General features: G+C 43.0%; 1 protein-coding gene across 1 annotated transcript in view; it reads left to right on the top strand.

The window, feature by feature from the left end:
• MTUS2 (microtubule associated scaffold protein 2) overlaps positions 1-14,523 on the top strand; it is a 191,024-nt gene that overhangs the window by 105,966 nt on the left and 70,535 nt on the right. The window contains exon 4 of the mRNA XM_074152517.1: positions 6,774-6,935. Coding sequence (XP_074008618.1) covers positions 6,774-6,935 — 162 coding nt within the window. The remainder of the gene's footprint in view (positions 1-6,773; positions 6,936-14,523) is intronic.

Below are 14,523 nucleotides of genomic sequence, written 5' to 3'. Positions count from 1 at the left end.
ACTCAAGTAAGAAATCCATTTAGCTGGATCCTAAAATGTGTATTTTAATTGGTGTGGTTAGATGAATAAGTTAGTATTGACACAAAGAGCTGCATCAGCAGAAGGCTGTATTTCTACTATCTATTATGTATGAAGGACACTAAAGATGGGTCATTGCCACAAAAATTAATCTAGATTTCAAAAACCGTGAGTCATCAAAAACAGTAAAACGTGTAAAGGAAGGAGCTTCCATTCCATATGAATATACAAAATTAGATTATCAGCTTTGTTTGTTTATACCGAGTTAATTACAGAAGTGTCATAAAACTTGACTCTTTCTTCAACATTGTTACATATTGGTGGCTATAGGGTTTGATCCACACAAATCAGTGCAGAAATATGAAATGTTGTTCTTTTTGCCTTCTTTCCCATGAAGAATTGTAGATATTTATGATGGAAGAACAAAATTAAGGATAAATATTTATTCATGGAAATATAACTTTTATCTGACTAACTTAAGTCAAAATATTCCTCTTCCCAACTTTTTTCCCTTTCATCAGCATTACAAACAGCAGACTCCTCAAATATGATTTGATTAATGGATGTGGGGCTAATTTGGTTCAAATTGCAACCTGGCTAAAAGGAATAGAGCCAAATTGTCAGAACAAGATGAGGAATATACAATCGAGTTACCAAGACATGACAAGTTATTACCTGTCAGCAGAGCCCCATGCATTGTCCATGTTCATGCTCTAACACTTGTACTTGTCAAAGGCAAAACATTTCCACTTCTCTTAAATCTACTTTGTTGCAGGGGAAGATAAGCTGAATGGCCTCCTTTGCCACAGGCTGTGAGAGCACACAGCTATCTTTGTGGCTAGATCTGAGAGGCCAAAACCACCCTACAGCAGGTGTCATAGGAGAAAGGTGCTTGGTTTTAGGACTGGAGGGCATGGGAAGAAGGATGGACGTGCAGCAGTCTCTTACAGATGTAAGTGGTAGTGTACAAAAGCCATGACTGCTCACATAGCTGTGGTTGGTCACCAATGATGGCTCCAAATTCCCTCCCTGGTGATAAACGGGCAGTCTCAGAGGTAGCCGTCCGCAGTGCAGAGACCCAAAGCCATGTAAAGCTCAGAGAGCTGGCTCCTGTGCTGACAGGTGCTTCAAATTTGGTTCCTTATTTTGGTGGAAGTTATTTAGCCTCAAAATTCAGGTTTCTGTTTTGAATGCTAAGACTTCAGAATAATCAGCCTTTATAAAGGCATGTGGGAGTGCACAAACCTCCTCTAAAATAAATATGTTAAGGAATGTTATTGCTAAAACACCTTTGTCTGAGCTAAAAAAATGCTATGGGAAAAAATACTTCGAGGTAAGTAAGCCAGGATTAAGCATTGTGTGAACATCAATCCTTATGCCTCTTATTGTTCTGGGCAGAAAAGAAATGTGTCACCAGCTTGTCCCTGATCTATTGCACATTTGGCCTTGTGTGCCGTGAAATACAAGGCACTGGCTCTCATCAAAAGCAAAAAAAAATAAAAAATTAGCCAGATAGTAATCTTGTCTACTATCATAAAATTGTAATAGCATGGTAACCCCTATGGACTAATGATCACACTGAGTGGATGTTAATTTAAGGATGGGCAAATGTTCCAATTTAGTGAAAAGTGTGTCTAGTTTAGGTACTTTCCTTATCAGATCATTTCCTTATCAGACCTGTGCCCATGGGTATGGGTACAAAACATACCCGTGTTTTGCAGATGAAAAAAGCCATTCCAGCCTAATTTGTTATCAGGTTTTCCTGCTCGCCTTCTCAGTTTGTCTCTGCTATTCCCTTGCTGTGTGAGTTTGGAAAGCAGCTCAACTCCTTCCTTATTTGTAAAGCTTATTGAATTCTGAGACTGGAAAGTGCTTTACAAATGCTAAGTGGGTTCACTGCTGCAACAACCAGACACCTTCATTGTCACTAAACTTGGTGTCAAGTAGTGTCTGAGGATCTTTAAGATGGAAAGGTCTTGCTGTTACCCTGGGTAAATGTTTGTGCCTCAGTGAAAGTCCACAGTGCCAGCAAGTTCCCAGTGTCTCGCTGTGATTACAGCTGCGGCAGGGAGCTCACAGCTCCAAGCCGTGCCAGCGCAGTGAATGCTTGACCTGCTATGAAGAGCTGGAAACTCACTCCATTTCAATAGGCTTCACATAGCAGCCCACAAGACAGGGAGCTACAGAAACAGCTGAACTTGGGCTTTAATGCTCTTTTGGGGTCTGTTTCTCAGCAAAACAGAGACCCGTGGGCATTGTCAGCTGAGCTATTTTTCTAGAAAGGATGCAAGTTCTCCAGCAAAAGGAGTCTTTATTGCCCTTGAGTGCAGGCAGCAAAATCTGTGGCTGTGGGACTCCAGAACACAGCCCTTCCTATTGCTGTCTCCTCTCAGATCAAGACCTGCCATACAACATGGCTTAATTAATTTCTCATCAAATGCTGAATTCCCTCCATGCATGCTCCTGCTGGAAATACCATATTTCCATCCTTTTTTATAAATTCTGTAAATAATTCCAGAAAAGGAAAACATATAAGAGACACAAGCTTCTAGTGACACATACAAGACAGCCTCCCTCTTCCGAGGGCGAGGAGCCCCTGAAGTGAGCTGCTGCAGGGCAGGGCCAGATGGTGAAAAGCATGGTGGCAGATGCGGGGAGAAGATGGCTCAAGCCATCTGGGAGCCAGTGGGGTTTTGGTCATGGTTTTCGTTGAACACGCAACCTACAATATGTTGCCAGCCCTGACTTCCGCGTGTCTTTACTGGCATAACAGTGTAGGGGATGAGTGGGTGCAGCTGGGACTCTCCAAAGTAATTGCAAGTGTTCAAACACCTTTTCTTCTTCCCTGTATTTTTTTCACAAGCAGAAGAGTAAGGAGTAAGGGGTATCATCTCCTAGTAAGGAGATGATAAAAGTGAGGCTCAAGGCCCTTAGCTCCAGCGGATCGTTAGCAGTCTGTTAAATACTCTATGGCAAAGTCAGCAGTGCTGCTCCTCATAGAGCACAGAGTCTGCAAAAATACAGGGCTTTTTATGTAGGTGCACCCAAATGACTTGCCAGGTGCTTCAAAGGCAAGCAAGGAGTCTCCCCTGGTTTAGATAAAAAGCTAAAGTAGAGGAGTAGGAGGGAAGAGGTACAATACAACAGGGGATGTGATCACCTAGAAACTGTTCACACACTGCACATCAGGTGTTTCTGTACAGGCCTTTACTGAAAAATAAGAACTGGTGTTCTTGGAGGGCAGATGCTACTAACTCACCCTCTGCAGATAATAGTGGAAGGCATCATCTCATGATGGAGTGACAAGTACCATTTAATGAATAATCTGATTTTTCTCCAAGAGGTGAATTCCTCCTTTATTTTTCCTCTTAGGTAATGAGGAATATGCATTTACCTGGATCTTACATTTCATTTCTTCTTTGAATGCTCTTTGAAAAGAAAAGTGGAATCCAGCACCATGTGCAGCAAGGTGGAGCTCATCTTGCCCTGTTCCTGGGGAACTAGACGCTGCCTCAGTAATATCCGTGGAAGCAGCAAACATTTGCCTTTTGGGGCATATTACACATACACATGTTGCTGTGCCCCTCGATATCTTTCTGAGCTCCATCTCTGAGTGAACAGCAAAGTGGGAGATACTGTCTCCTATGTTAAACATCAACCTTATCTCAGCAAATCCTGGATATATTGATATTGCTATTGTGGTGAGTTGACCTTGGCTGGCTACCAGACACACACCCAGGTGCTCTCTCGCTAGCCATCCTCAACAGGATGGGGAAGAAAATAAAATTAAAAAGCTCATGGGTAGAGATAAAGACAGGGAGTTCACTGAGCAATTACTGTCACAGACAAAACAGACTTGACTTGAGTAAAATTATTAAATATACTTCCAATTAAAATAGAGGTGAATGGTGAGAAACAAAGACAGAAAAAACAAAATAGCTTCTCCCACACACCTTTTTCCCAGGCTGAACTTAATTTCTTCCTTCCCAACTTCTCTACCTCCTCCATCCCTCCTCCCCACTGAGCAGCACAGGGGGGATGAGGAATGGGGGTTGCAGTCAGTTCATAATAGTTCCTCTCTGCTCCTTCCTCCTCCTCACACTTTTTCCTGCCCCAGGGTGGGTCCTTCCCACGGGCTGCAGTCCCTCAGGATAAACGTGCTACGTGGGCTCCTGTCCAGGGGCCACAGCTCCCAGCAGGACCCTGCAAGGGCTCTCCACGGGCTGCAGCTTCCTTTAGGGCATGTCCACCCGCCCCAGTGCAGGGTCCTCCACCGTGTTCCTCTCTGCAAGCTGCAGGGAAATGCCTTCTTCACTGTGGTCTTTTCCAGGGCTGCAGGGAGCACCTCATGCCCCTCTTCCTTCTCTGACCCTGGTTCTCACAGACACCCAGTACAGCCATGGAGCTTGTCTCCCTGAGTCCATTTCTTATTTGAAGATCAAAAGCTGAACACTTTTTTTTTTTTTTTTTTTCCTCCTGAAGAAGTTTGTCCAGCCACGGCACGGCTGGATCTCTCCTGGCACCGGGCATTTCTCATTCAGGGGACCTGACGAGGCCGTGTTTGTCAGCTTTCCCACCCACTCATTTCTGTAATTAGCAGACCTCTTATGCTGTGTTTTAGACAGTAGAAGTGTTTTTAGTTGGTGATGCTTCATCTTCAATACCTGGAAAAGCTCTTTAACTTCTTTTTTAATCAGAGGTATGTAGCTCCCCTGTACACCTCATCCTTCAATGAGGGATTTGCTTCCATTTGGCCAGATTTGTGAGTTAAAATGCTCTCCATATAGTTCATTTTACAACAGAGAATAAAGGGGTTCCATTAAAAAGCACTTGAAGGGCGTTTCTCTTCAAATAATAGGAATAATTTCCTCTTCAAGGTTAGTGTTTCTACAATTGAAACTTTGAAACAACTAGCCGAGGAAAGAAAAAAATTTCTACAAGTGGTGCTACCCAAACTGACTGGGTGAGCATCGATCTGAGGCCACTTCAGAAGTGACTTCAGGAGCATGGTGCAGATGGACTGAGGTGGACAAACATTCTGTGACATCCCCCTGGCAGCTGGTAGAGATGTCCTCGTGCACAGCTGCAGGGGAGACCGGGCCAAGATGGGACACACGTTCTGCTGACCTGACTTTACTGAAGTCAGCAGTGTTTTGTCAGCAGATAATTTGGCATGGAATCTAAAATGTTTGTTACACAGGTGAAAAATCCATGTAGTTTGGATATAAAACAACGACCTGATGTGCTGAGGGGTTGTTATGTGCACAGCGGTGTAAAGATGACAAATGCTTCACATTTCCCTGATCCGACATAATGTACAGTAGACTGTTTTGTTTGAATTTTTAATGTGGCTTATTATTTGAACAAAGGTCAAATGTGTTTGTAGAAGTTCATGTATACTGCAGATATGCTCTTTAAATTAAGACCTATATGCAAGCAACCTTAAAGATACAGCAAAACTTAATGCTGTTTTGTCAGAGCCGAAAAGTATATTCTTACTTTATCTGAAAAGAGGATTTTCTTTTCCAACCTGCGCTTTTTTTCCTAGTGGATTTTCCGTAAGAAAGGCAAAAAATTTCTCTCCTTTGTTTGCACACATTTAAGAGGCCTAAATCTTAAAAATACTGGAGACTTGGACATGCCAATTATTAAAATAATGTTATCATTTTCCTGCGGGCAGTAACTAAATAGTATTGTATTGTATCTTTTTAAATTAATGGATGGGGCTTTAAGCAACCTGCTCTAGTGAGAGGTGTCCCTGCCCATGGCAGGGGGGTTGGAACTAGATGATCTTTAAGGTCCTTTCCAACTCTAGCCATTCTATGATTCTATGATTCTAAACAAAAACTATAACCCTTTTCTGAAATCCTGTGTGTTCCTTGCCATTATCTCCACTCATTTTTTTCAAACAAAATGTTCATCCGTCTACAACTGTTCCAGTCCACATGTGCCATAATCTTTTGCTCCTCTTAGGCTTTCTACTCAATAGATAAAGAGCACACTCCAACTTTGCCTTTTTCAAATGTTAAGAAAAGATTGATTTCCTTCTATCTACAAGGAGCCTAGGATGTCATTATTCCCTAGACAGCAAATGCAGGAGGAAACCAAACACATCAGAGGTTTTGAAAGAGGTCAATATAAACTGGACACCTTCGCAATCTAAGTTTCATTATGAAAATGTGATTGAAGTGGATGTGAGAGTTAAGGCAGATTTGTTGTTGTTGGTTTTGTTGGTTTTCATCTTATTATTCAAATGTCTGAGTGTGGTCTGCCGGACGTTTGTGGGAAATCCCTCCTGGGTAGGAGAATTTGGTGCCTTGCACCACTGTACCCTGCTATTCCCCCTTACTCTGACAACCAGCAACTCCCAGGTGTTAGGGTGAGTGTGTAGGCTGGCTCCTGTAGCTGCTACAAATCCCAAAACGACTCGATCACCCAGATATTTAGAAATTCCTTGGTTTCTTTATGAGCCTTGCAGCCAGATACAATTATGGAGCTAGCCCAAAAGCAGGTGTTAAGTTCCTGTTGGAGTCAGACTCCAACAGCTGCCAAGACTTAGCATTTAAGTAGGTTGCTGGGAACTCTTTATTTCAACATAACGATTTGGATTGGAGAAAGTCCATGTAACTTAGCCCAAGTTGCAATGAGAATATGTCTTTGTAGATTATAATTGCTGATACAAGCTCAGTCTGTATGCCACAGTTCACATACATTTTTTATGAACTTATAATTAGAGCAATTTTGGTCTACTGCAGGTTCCAGCTTTGGAAACGAAGAGCAAACCACTCCTAAGGCATCCGCACCTTCTAAAGACATCCCCAAGGGGGGTAGCAAGAACACAACACAGGTATCGAGCAGCATAGCGACTCCACGCAGGAGCTTACTTCCAGCACCAAAAACTGCCACAGCACCTGCTGGTAAGTGCTCCAAACTTGTGTACTTGAAACACCATCTGCATTAGGCCAAGAAATGTAGAAACCTTACTATGATGCTATTTTACTGCTTACTTGATTAATTTTCATGCCATTCTTGGGCACATTGCCAACGTGCTGATTTGGACTCTATTTGCTATAGTCTCTTTGAAACACAGGCAACAACACAGCTATAAATCTCATTTTGTGAACTATGTCTGGAGTTGAAGGCATTTAGTGTCCCTAACTACACATGCCAGAGATTTAGTGTATATATTATTGGTTCTCACCAAACAGCTTTTTGAAAATGTTGCATTGCTTTAGAGACCAAAGCATTCCTTTGAGCAGATAATTCATTGCTAGTTATGCTGGCAGAGACGAGAATACTGCCCTCTAAGTTTAAGCAATTTGTGGTGTTTTCACTCAGAGAAAGGTAAATAAATAAAAAAAAAAACCTAGTCTTGTTTCCAAATTGTTTCCTTACCTAAGCCCTCCTTCAGTTCAATCCAGCTATTTCTCAAATCACCCAATGATAATTCTTAGCACCTCATACAGGAAAATTTACAGTTTTCTGCCAAACATGTTTTTTGTTGAAAAACGTGTGCTTCTCTCCACTGTCTCCTGCTCACACTTGTTCCATGCTGCCCCTTCCCCAGCCTGGCACTTGGACATGGTGTATGAATTCCAAGTTCCCCTTGGCAAGGATGTAGGGGTGTATCTTTTTGGGCAGAACTCGCCACTTCTGAGAGAGTAAGGAGCGGTTCATGCTGCCTGCCCTTGAGGGCTGCTAACGCTGGCCCATTTGCCTGCCCGCTCAGTGGGGAGAGATGAGGGTACTCAGGATGGTGAACATCTATTACGCACTCAGCGCTGGCAATGTCTAGACTCAAGTTTGGGTGTAAATGGATGAGTTAGGGCTGTTCATTGTGACTTGCAAGCAGGGTCAATATGATTATCGGTCATAATTATAAAATAAGTTTAAAAGCATGGGTGTAGACACCCTCTCTCCTGGTTACAAATGACATCTCTGCATCCCAGGCAGCGTCAAGCACTTTCCTGCCCACTAGTGGACAATGTTCCCCTACCCTGTTCCAGCTCCTGTTTGTCCCATTGCCTTTCTGTCTAATGTGGCCCCAGCACTTACCTTTCTGCACTGCCATGGTCCCGGGATATCCATTGGCCAAGATCTGAGAGTCCCCTGAGAAGCTCCTGAGAGCCCCCTCATGAAAGGTGAAGCAAAGGAAGTTCCTGAGGCCCCAACAGATAGTGCTGTAACCACAGCAAGCTCTTGCACACCACAGTCTCTATGTGTGTCCATGTTCATTCCTGCTTCCTCGTGCTCCAGGAGATCTTCCAAGCACATCAAGGGAAAGGAACATTAGCGATCATTTGAAAGCAACAGTTATTTTAAAAGCCATAATTGGAGGAACTTGCTGGTGAGAAGCCTGTGCCTGAACCGGTCATTGAACTCTTGCATGTGGCAACCAGGTCAATATTGCATCTTCTAATGTGGAGGGGAAGGAAGAATATGATTTCAAGACTTAAATTCCTGGAAAGCACTTCATAGATAGCTAAGAGAGCAGTGTGCATGAGGTGTAACATAGCATTTTGGTGAGTGAAACATACTCCACTGTGTTTGTGACAGTAGTGAAATATGAATGTATTTGACTCAGTACCTAGATTTGTTCTGCAGATGATCTGACGCAAAGTTAGTCACCAAAGCCAGCATGTTTTTCAGAGAGCCTTTCTATTGCTACTAGTTAGCTGGAACCTTGGAGCTGCAAGAACCTGGATGTACCTGAATCTTTCTTTACTCCTGCAGTTTTCATGGTTCTACATATTTTCTCATAGAAACAACCCCTAGTTCCACTTTCATGAATCTTCCCTTGCTTTTCCAGTGTCTTATTTTTTTCCCCATTGCTATTGTCCCCTATCTCCTCAGATTCTCCCTTATGTTTGATTTTTAGTTTTTAAATGCTTTTCTACTTCTGTCCCTAAAATATTGTATCTTTATATCTGCCTGTTTAGAGAGCACACTACGCAGAAAGACAAATCAGACTTTCTACACTCAACATTTTCCTTTAAAGAGAGAGTTTGGATAGTCCACTTCATGGTATCTGTACAGAATAGTAAGGATTAAAAAAAGACAGAGCTTCAATAAGAATATAGAAATCCCATCGAGTTCAGATTAGATCTAACAGTTTAGATTCCAAAATAAAGACTTTTGTGTAGGTCACCAACCTTATCCGGTCTGTCTCTTGTTCAACAGTGTTTCATCTCTGTGCAAGTCCCACTGGGTTTGATAAGCTGGGAAGGAAAAATCAATACAAAATGTAAGACAAAGACTTCATGTGTTACTAGTTGTGGTCACTTGGTTTCAAGATAGATTAACCTGGCGTGGTGGGTTGACCCTGACTGGCTGCCAGATGCCCACCAAGCCGTTCTATTTCTCCCCCTCCTCACCTGCACAGGGGAGAGAAAATACAACAAAAGGCTGGTAGGGTGAGATAAGGACAGGAAGTACCACCATGGGCAGAACAGACTCGACTTGGGGAAAATTAGTTTATTAACAATCAAATCAGGTTAGTGTAATTAAAACTTCCTCCCTTCTTCCCAGGCTCAGCTTCACTCATGATTTTCTCTGCCTCCTTCCCCAAGAGGCACAGGGGGATGGGAAATGGGGATTGTGGTCAGTTCGTTACACATTGTCTTTGCTGCTCCTTCCTCCTCACCCTTCCCCTGCTCCAGCGTGGGGTCTCACCCAAAGGAGACAGTCCTCCCCGAACTTCTCCAATGTGAGTCCTTCCCACAGGGTCATGCATCCTGCCAGCAAACCTGCTCCAGCATGAGCTCCTCTCTCCATGGGTCACAGGTCCTGCCAGGAGCTTGCTCCAGCACAGGCTTCCCATGGAGTCACAGCCTCCTTTGGGCAGCCACCTGCTCCAGCATGGGGTCCTCCATGTGCTGCAGGTGGATATCTGCTCCACTGTTAACCTCCATGGGCTGCGGGGGGACATCCTGTCTCACTATGGTCTTCAGCACAGGCTGCAGGGGAATCTCTGCTTTGGCGCCTGAAGGACCTTCTCCCCCTGCCCTACCACTGACCTTGGTGTCTGCAGAGCTGTTTCTCTCACATATTCTCAATCCTCTGTACCGGCTGCCATTGCACATCAGTTGTTTCCTTCTTCTTTAATATTTTATCACAGAGGCTCTACCACCATCACTGATTGGCTCAGCTTTGGAGAGTGGCAGGTCTGTTTTGCAGTCAGCTGGCATTGGCTCTATTGGACATGGGGGGAAGCTTTTGGCATCTTGTCACAGAAGCCACCTCTGTAGCGCCCCCCCCCCCCCCCCCCCCCCATCTTGTCACATAAACCCAATACACCTGGTTAATTTATCACTTGCAGAAAAGGACTTACTGCTATAATCAGTGGCTTGGAGAATCTGGCAGGGAAGATGAAGCTGAAACCATTTGCCTTATGTAGTCCAACTAAGTGAAAGTCAAGGAAGGAGGATGTGGCCTTTTGTTCAGCATAGTCAGGAGTGACTGTCTCTCGCTGTCAGAAAACTGTTTACTTCCATCATCTGCACTCACTAACCAGGGAATGGATCAATCTGTCAATAGAACAAATGGATAAATATACCATTTTTTTTGTTTCCTTTTCAAGTATTCTTCCTTTTTTTTTTTTTTTTCCTTTGAGCTTCCTTTCCTCTCTTCTGATCTCTAGCTAGACTATGTCATTTCAGGCTACAGCAGATTTGATTAGTATCAGATTTGCCCTGAGATATCTCCAGCAAAAGCAGCTTTTCTTTTCCAGCTAGTGGCATTGGCGTCATAAGCTTTAAAGGGCTATTTCAAGTTTCTGTAGAGGAGCTTTTCTGGCCTCTGGGGTTCTTTTGTCACAGGCAAGAAGACTGTTAGAAATTCTGAATCTTCTACTTGTGCAGTCTCACACAAGTGAGTCCTTGCCATGAAGGGTTCAGTATTAGGGCACTGCAGTGAGCTGGAACCATGATGCTTGATATGCAATCATGCTAATGCGGACATGCAAAATCTAGCATAGACAGAACTAATTGAATGGTTCAGGCTGTCACCTCTGAGTTTGCACAGGTTCCAAATCTCAGACGCACACAGGAGAGCAGAAATTACAACTAAATGAGAACCAATATTGATCAAACAGTAGCTTTTCATAAAAAGGATGATGTTTGCAATCACATCAGGGCATAAACACTGAAGAGGAAAAGAATTACTGAGGCTGGTGGAAAGCTAAAGTTGACTTTTAATTAGGGTTTTTAACTTATGAAATTATTTAATCTATGAAATGAAAGACTAATTTTTTGCTGAATTTTACTACCTGTGGAGACAAAGCTGAAAAATAAAAGTCAATACAGAATTTGTATCATTATGAGAAATTCTCCTTTTTTTTTTCATTCCAAACAACCTTCATTTGCTCGTTGTCCTGAGGTTGTCAGTAGATGTTTTCTATGTCATTAGCCAGTCTCAGGGTAGCTTCCTTCAGAGCATTTGTTACTGTCTTTGCATGACCCTCCAGTAACCTGGGGTATGCCTGCTTCCATGGGGACACACAAATGGAATCTCCTTTGCCCATGCTTCAACTTGTGGGTTGAGAGCCACAAAGAGCTGTTGATGCCATGCTGTGTCTGAATTAACAGCCCCAGTGGAGACAGGGCAGCAGAGCTTCTGAATTGGATTTACTTCCCTCTGGGCTGTGTAGAGTGCGGTGTTCAGTCCTTGTGTCTGTGGGTGCATGGGTCCATACAGGTGTGCCCTGTGCAGGAGGTGCAGTGCTCAGGCTCGCACTGGAGAGCAGTTGGTTTTGTTCTTCCCATTGCAAGGCCATTAGTCTGACTCTGCTGTCATTTCCTAAGCTTTGTTGCAGCCAGGAAGCTGTCAGTGTGCCGAACAGGAGGTGGGTTTCAATCCAGCAGCCCACCATGGCCTTTCCATGCCAGGGATGTGATGAGGATTGTCCATATGCTTGCTTATGCAAGATACAGTAGCAGAGAGCCAGGGTGGATACTGCCGGAACTTGTTAGATCCATCACTACTGGAAAAGAGTTGAAATTACTCTTTCCCATTCTGGAGGTCAGGGGCTCCAGTCACCTGCCCAGCCTCCTCCTAGCAAGGCATCTCTGTTTGTACCAGCAAAGGCTGGTTGTAGCAGTGTGTGGAGCCCATTGCCACCACCTCACTGAATTTATAGTCCAGTCTTGATAGGGAGACTCAGTCAGGTGAGGTAAAACTTGCCTTTTTTATTCTGGAAGGAAGCTAAACATGTAAAGTAGGGGTACCTGGCTGTTCTATGCAAACAGTCAGACACGGATCCTGAACAGGGACAGCTGACAGGTTTGGGAAGTTGCTGTTATTATACACAACTGACAGAAGCAAAAAAAACGTTAGTCCAATGCTCTGGTTTACTTTTTATATGAGCCAAGGTAGCAGCAAATGTATCTGACAGTAACGATTTCTTTTTTATTAAAAGTGTTATTGTTCCTCACAATGCTGAGTATCTGATGGAAGCAAAGGCTGAAGTAAACCAAAGCAAAGATAAAGACAAGGGTTTTTAGCAGGTCTAATCCTGCTTCTTGCAACAATATATGAATGCTGTCTGTAGATCCCAATATGATAGGGAGCCCTATAGAATGTAAAGTCTTCTGTTCAAGTATCTTTTCAACAGTTTTTCACATCTTTTAAATGATGAAACCCAAACCCATCTTTTTAAAATTGAACTCTTTATTAAATCAGAAAGAAGATGCTACAGATCAAATGAAGCAAGTGGAGAAAGGTCAGTGAGGTGTTCGTATTGCTTTGTGCTTTCTGATCCCAGGCAAACAAATGCATCTAACAAAAGCCCTTTAAAATTGTGCCAGATGTCATATTTTAAATGTGGCAGAGAAAGTACATGGTTGTGCTGAAAAGGCCAGTCTCCAAAAGGATGTCCTGCAGCAGATAGAGGATTAAAAGGTTGAAAGTCTGCATGTAGAGACGCTGTAGAAGGTCTGCTCGTAGTGCTGCTGCAAAGTGGAAAAAACAATCATTGGCTCAGACTACCAGTCTGTGCTGGGCAAGTCTGGCATTATTGCTGGACATCACAGGGCAGGAGATGGAGAGCAATAAGGGAGCAGAGAAGTAAAATCAGTGTTTCAAAAAAATTTGAAGGTGTACTAAAAATTAATCCACCCCCCACCTACCTTGTGTCCCTGACACTGGCGTGTCATAAGGATGATGAATGTCATGCTTTGGGGGAGAGCCAGCCTCATCACTGCAACCGCAACACCAAAGAAACCTTCACTATTGCTCCAAACTGAAGGGATGCAATGTTTTGAAAACAGTGGAATGCATACATATCTAATATTCTTCCAAACTATCACACAATGGCAATTGTGTGCAGAGACAGACTGAAGGACAGGAGAGCATGGTGGGGCACATGTCTATCCTCTGTATCAGTCCAGTTTCTCTGTGGCTGAGCTGGCAGCAGCCCAGCCCCACTGTGGAGTCACGGTTGGAAGGAATAAAACCACAACAATTTCCTGTTCACCCCATGGCAGAAGACAAGAGACTGCGCAGAGGCTGTGACCAAGGAGAGAGGGATGACGTCCACCATGGGTGGAAATTATTAGCTGGGAGTGAGATGCGTATCTTCCTACCATGTACCCCTCTGTGTGGGTAGGGGGAAATCCCTGCCTCCAGCAGAAAGGATTTACAGCACAAATGAACACCATCTTGTGAGTGTGGCGTATATTTCCATAAGAAAAAGTGAATCAATAACATGATCTTAGGGGTGAATTTTGCATTTGAGGAAGAAGTCACCAGCCTCATTCAGTATAAATCAGATGTCCCACGAGCAGCACTACTGAAGTCAGTCATATAGTAAAGCTTTTGAAAAGTAGGGAAACGAGAATGATTCCTTCTGTAAGTTCTGTGTATTTGGAGAATGAAATTATAGGTATTCTATGTATAATACTCCTAGCAATCACCTACTAGTAATTGCTATAGGGTTTGATGTTGCACATGCATTTATAAACACATACTGCATCTGTCCAAGTTCCTGTGCAAGACATTGCAGTTACTAAAGTGTTTAGAGCACTCCACTGTTACAGCTAAAGTGCACAGACACTGTATGTATTGTATACAACATCTTTTATGAAAGTAAGAGGGGGAGAAGATGGCACAAAGAAGAATTTCACAAAGAAGATGGCAGTCATTTAAATAGAAAGAATGCTTCTGAAGGAGTGGAATATCAGGTGATGGAAGAATTGCCTTTGTACATCAGAGATGTACATAATTTTAACTATGTATGAATAGGAAATTAATTCACAAAAGAGCATATCTACCTATATTAATGAGTGGGAAATAACCAACAAAAATCCCATGAAAGCATGAAAGCTTTCATGTGTTAGATGCTACCTGAGAAGACCACCTGTGCTGTAAATTCTCATTAGGAAAAAAAAAAAAAAGATGACTGCTCAAGAGAGATTATACTCCTGATATTTTACTAAAAGTGCTTGTCAAATAAATTGGACTACAGGGTATAAATCATGTTTAATTAATGAAAATGGACTCCTATAGCTG

Source organism: Numenius arquata, chromosome 1 (assembly GCF_964106895.1).
Source record: "Numenius arquata chromosome 1, bNumArq3.hap1.1, whole genome shotgun sequence".
NCBI classification, from domain to species: domain Eukaryota; kingdom Metazoa; phylum Chordata; class Aves; order Charadriiformes; family Scolopacidae; genus Numenius; species Numenius arquata.
This window is presented reverse-complemented; position numbering and strand designations above follow the sequence as displayed.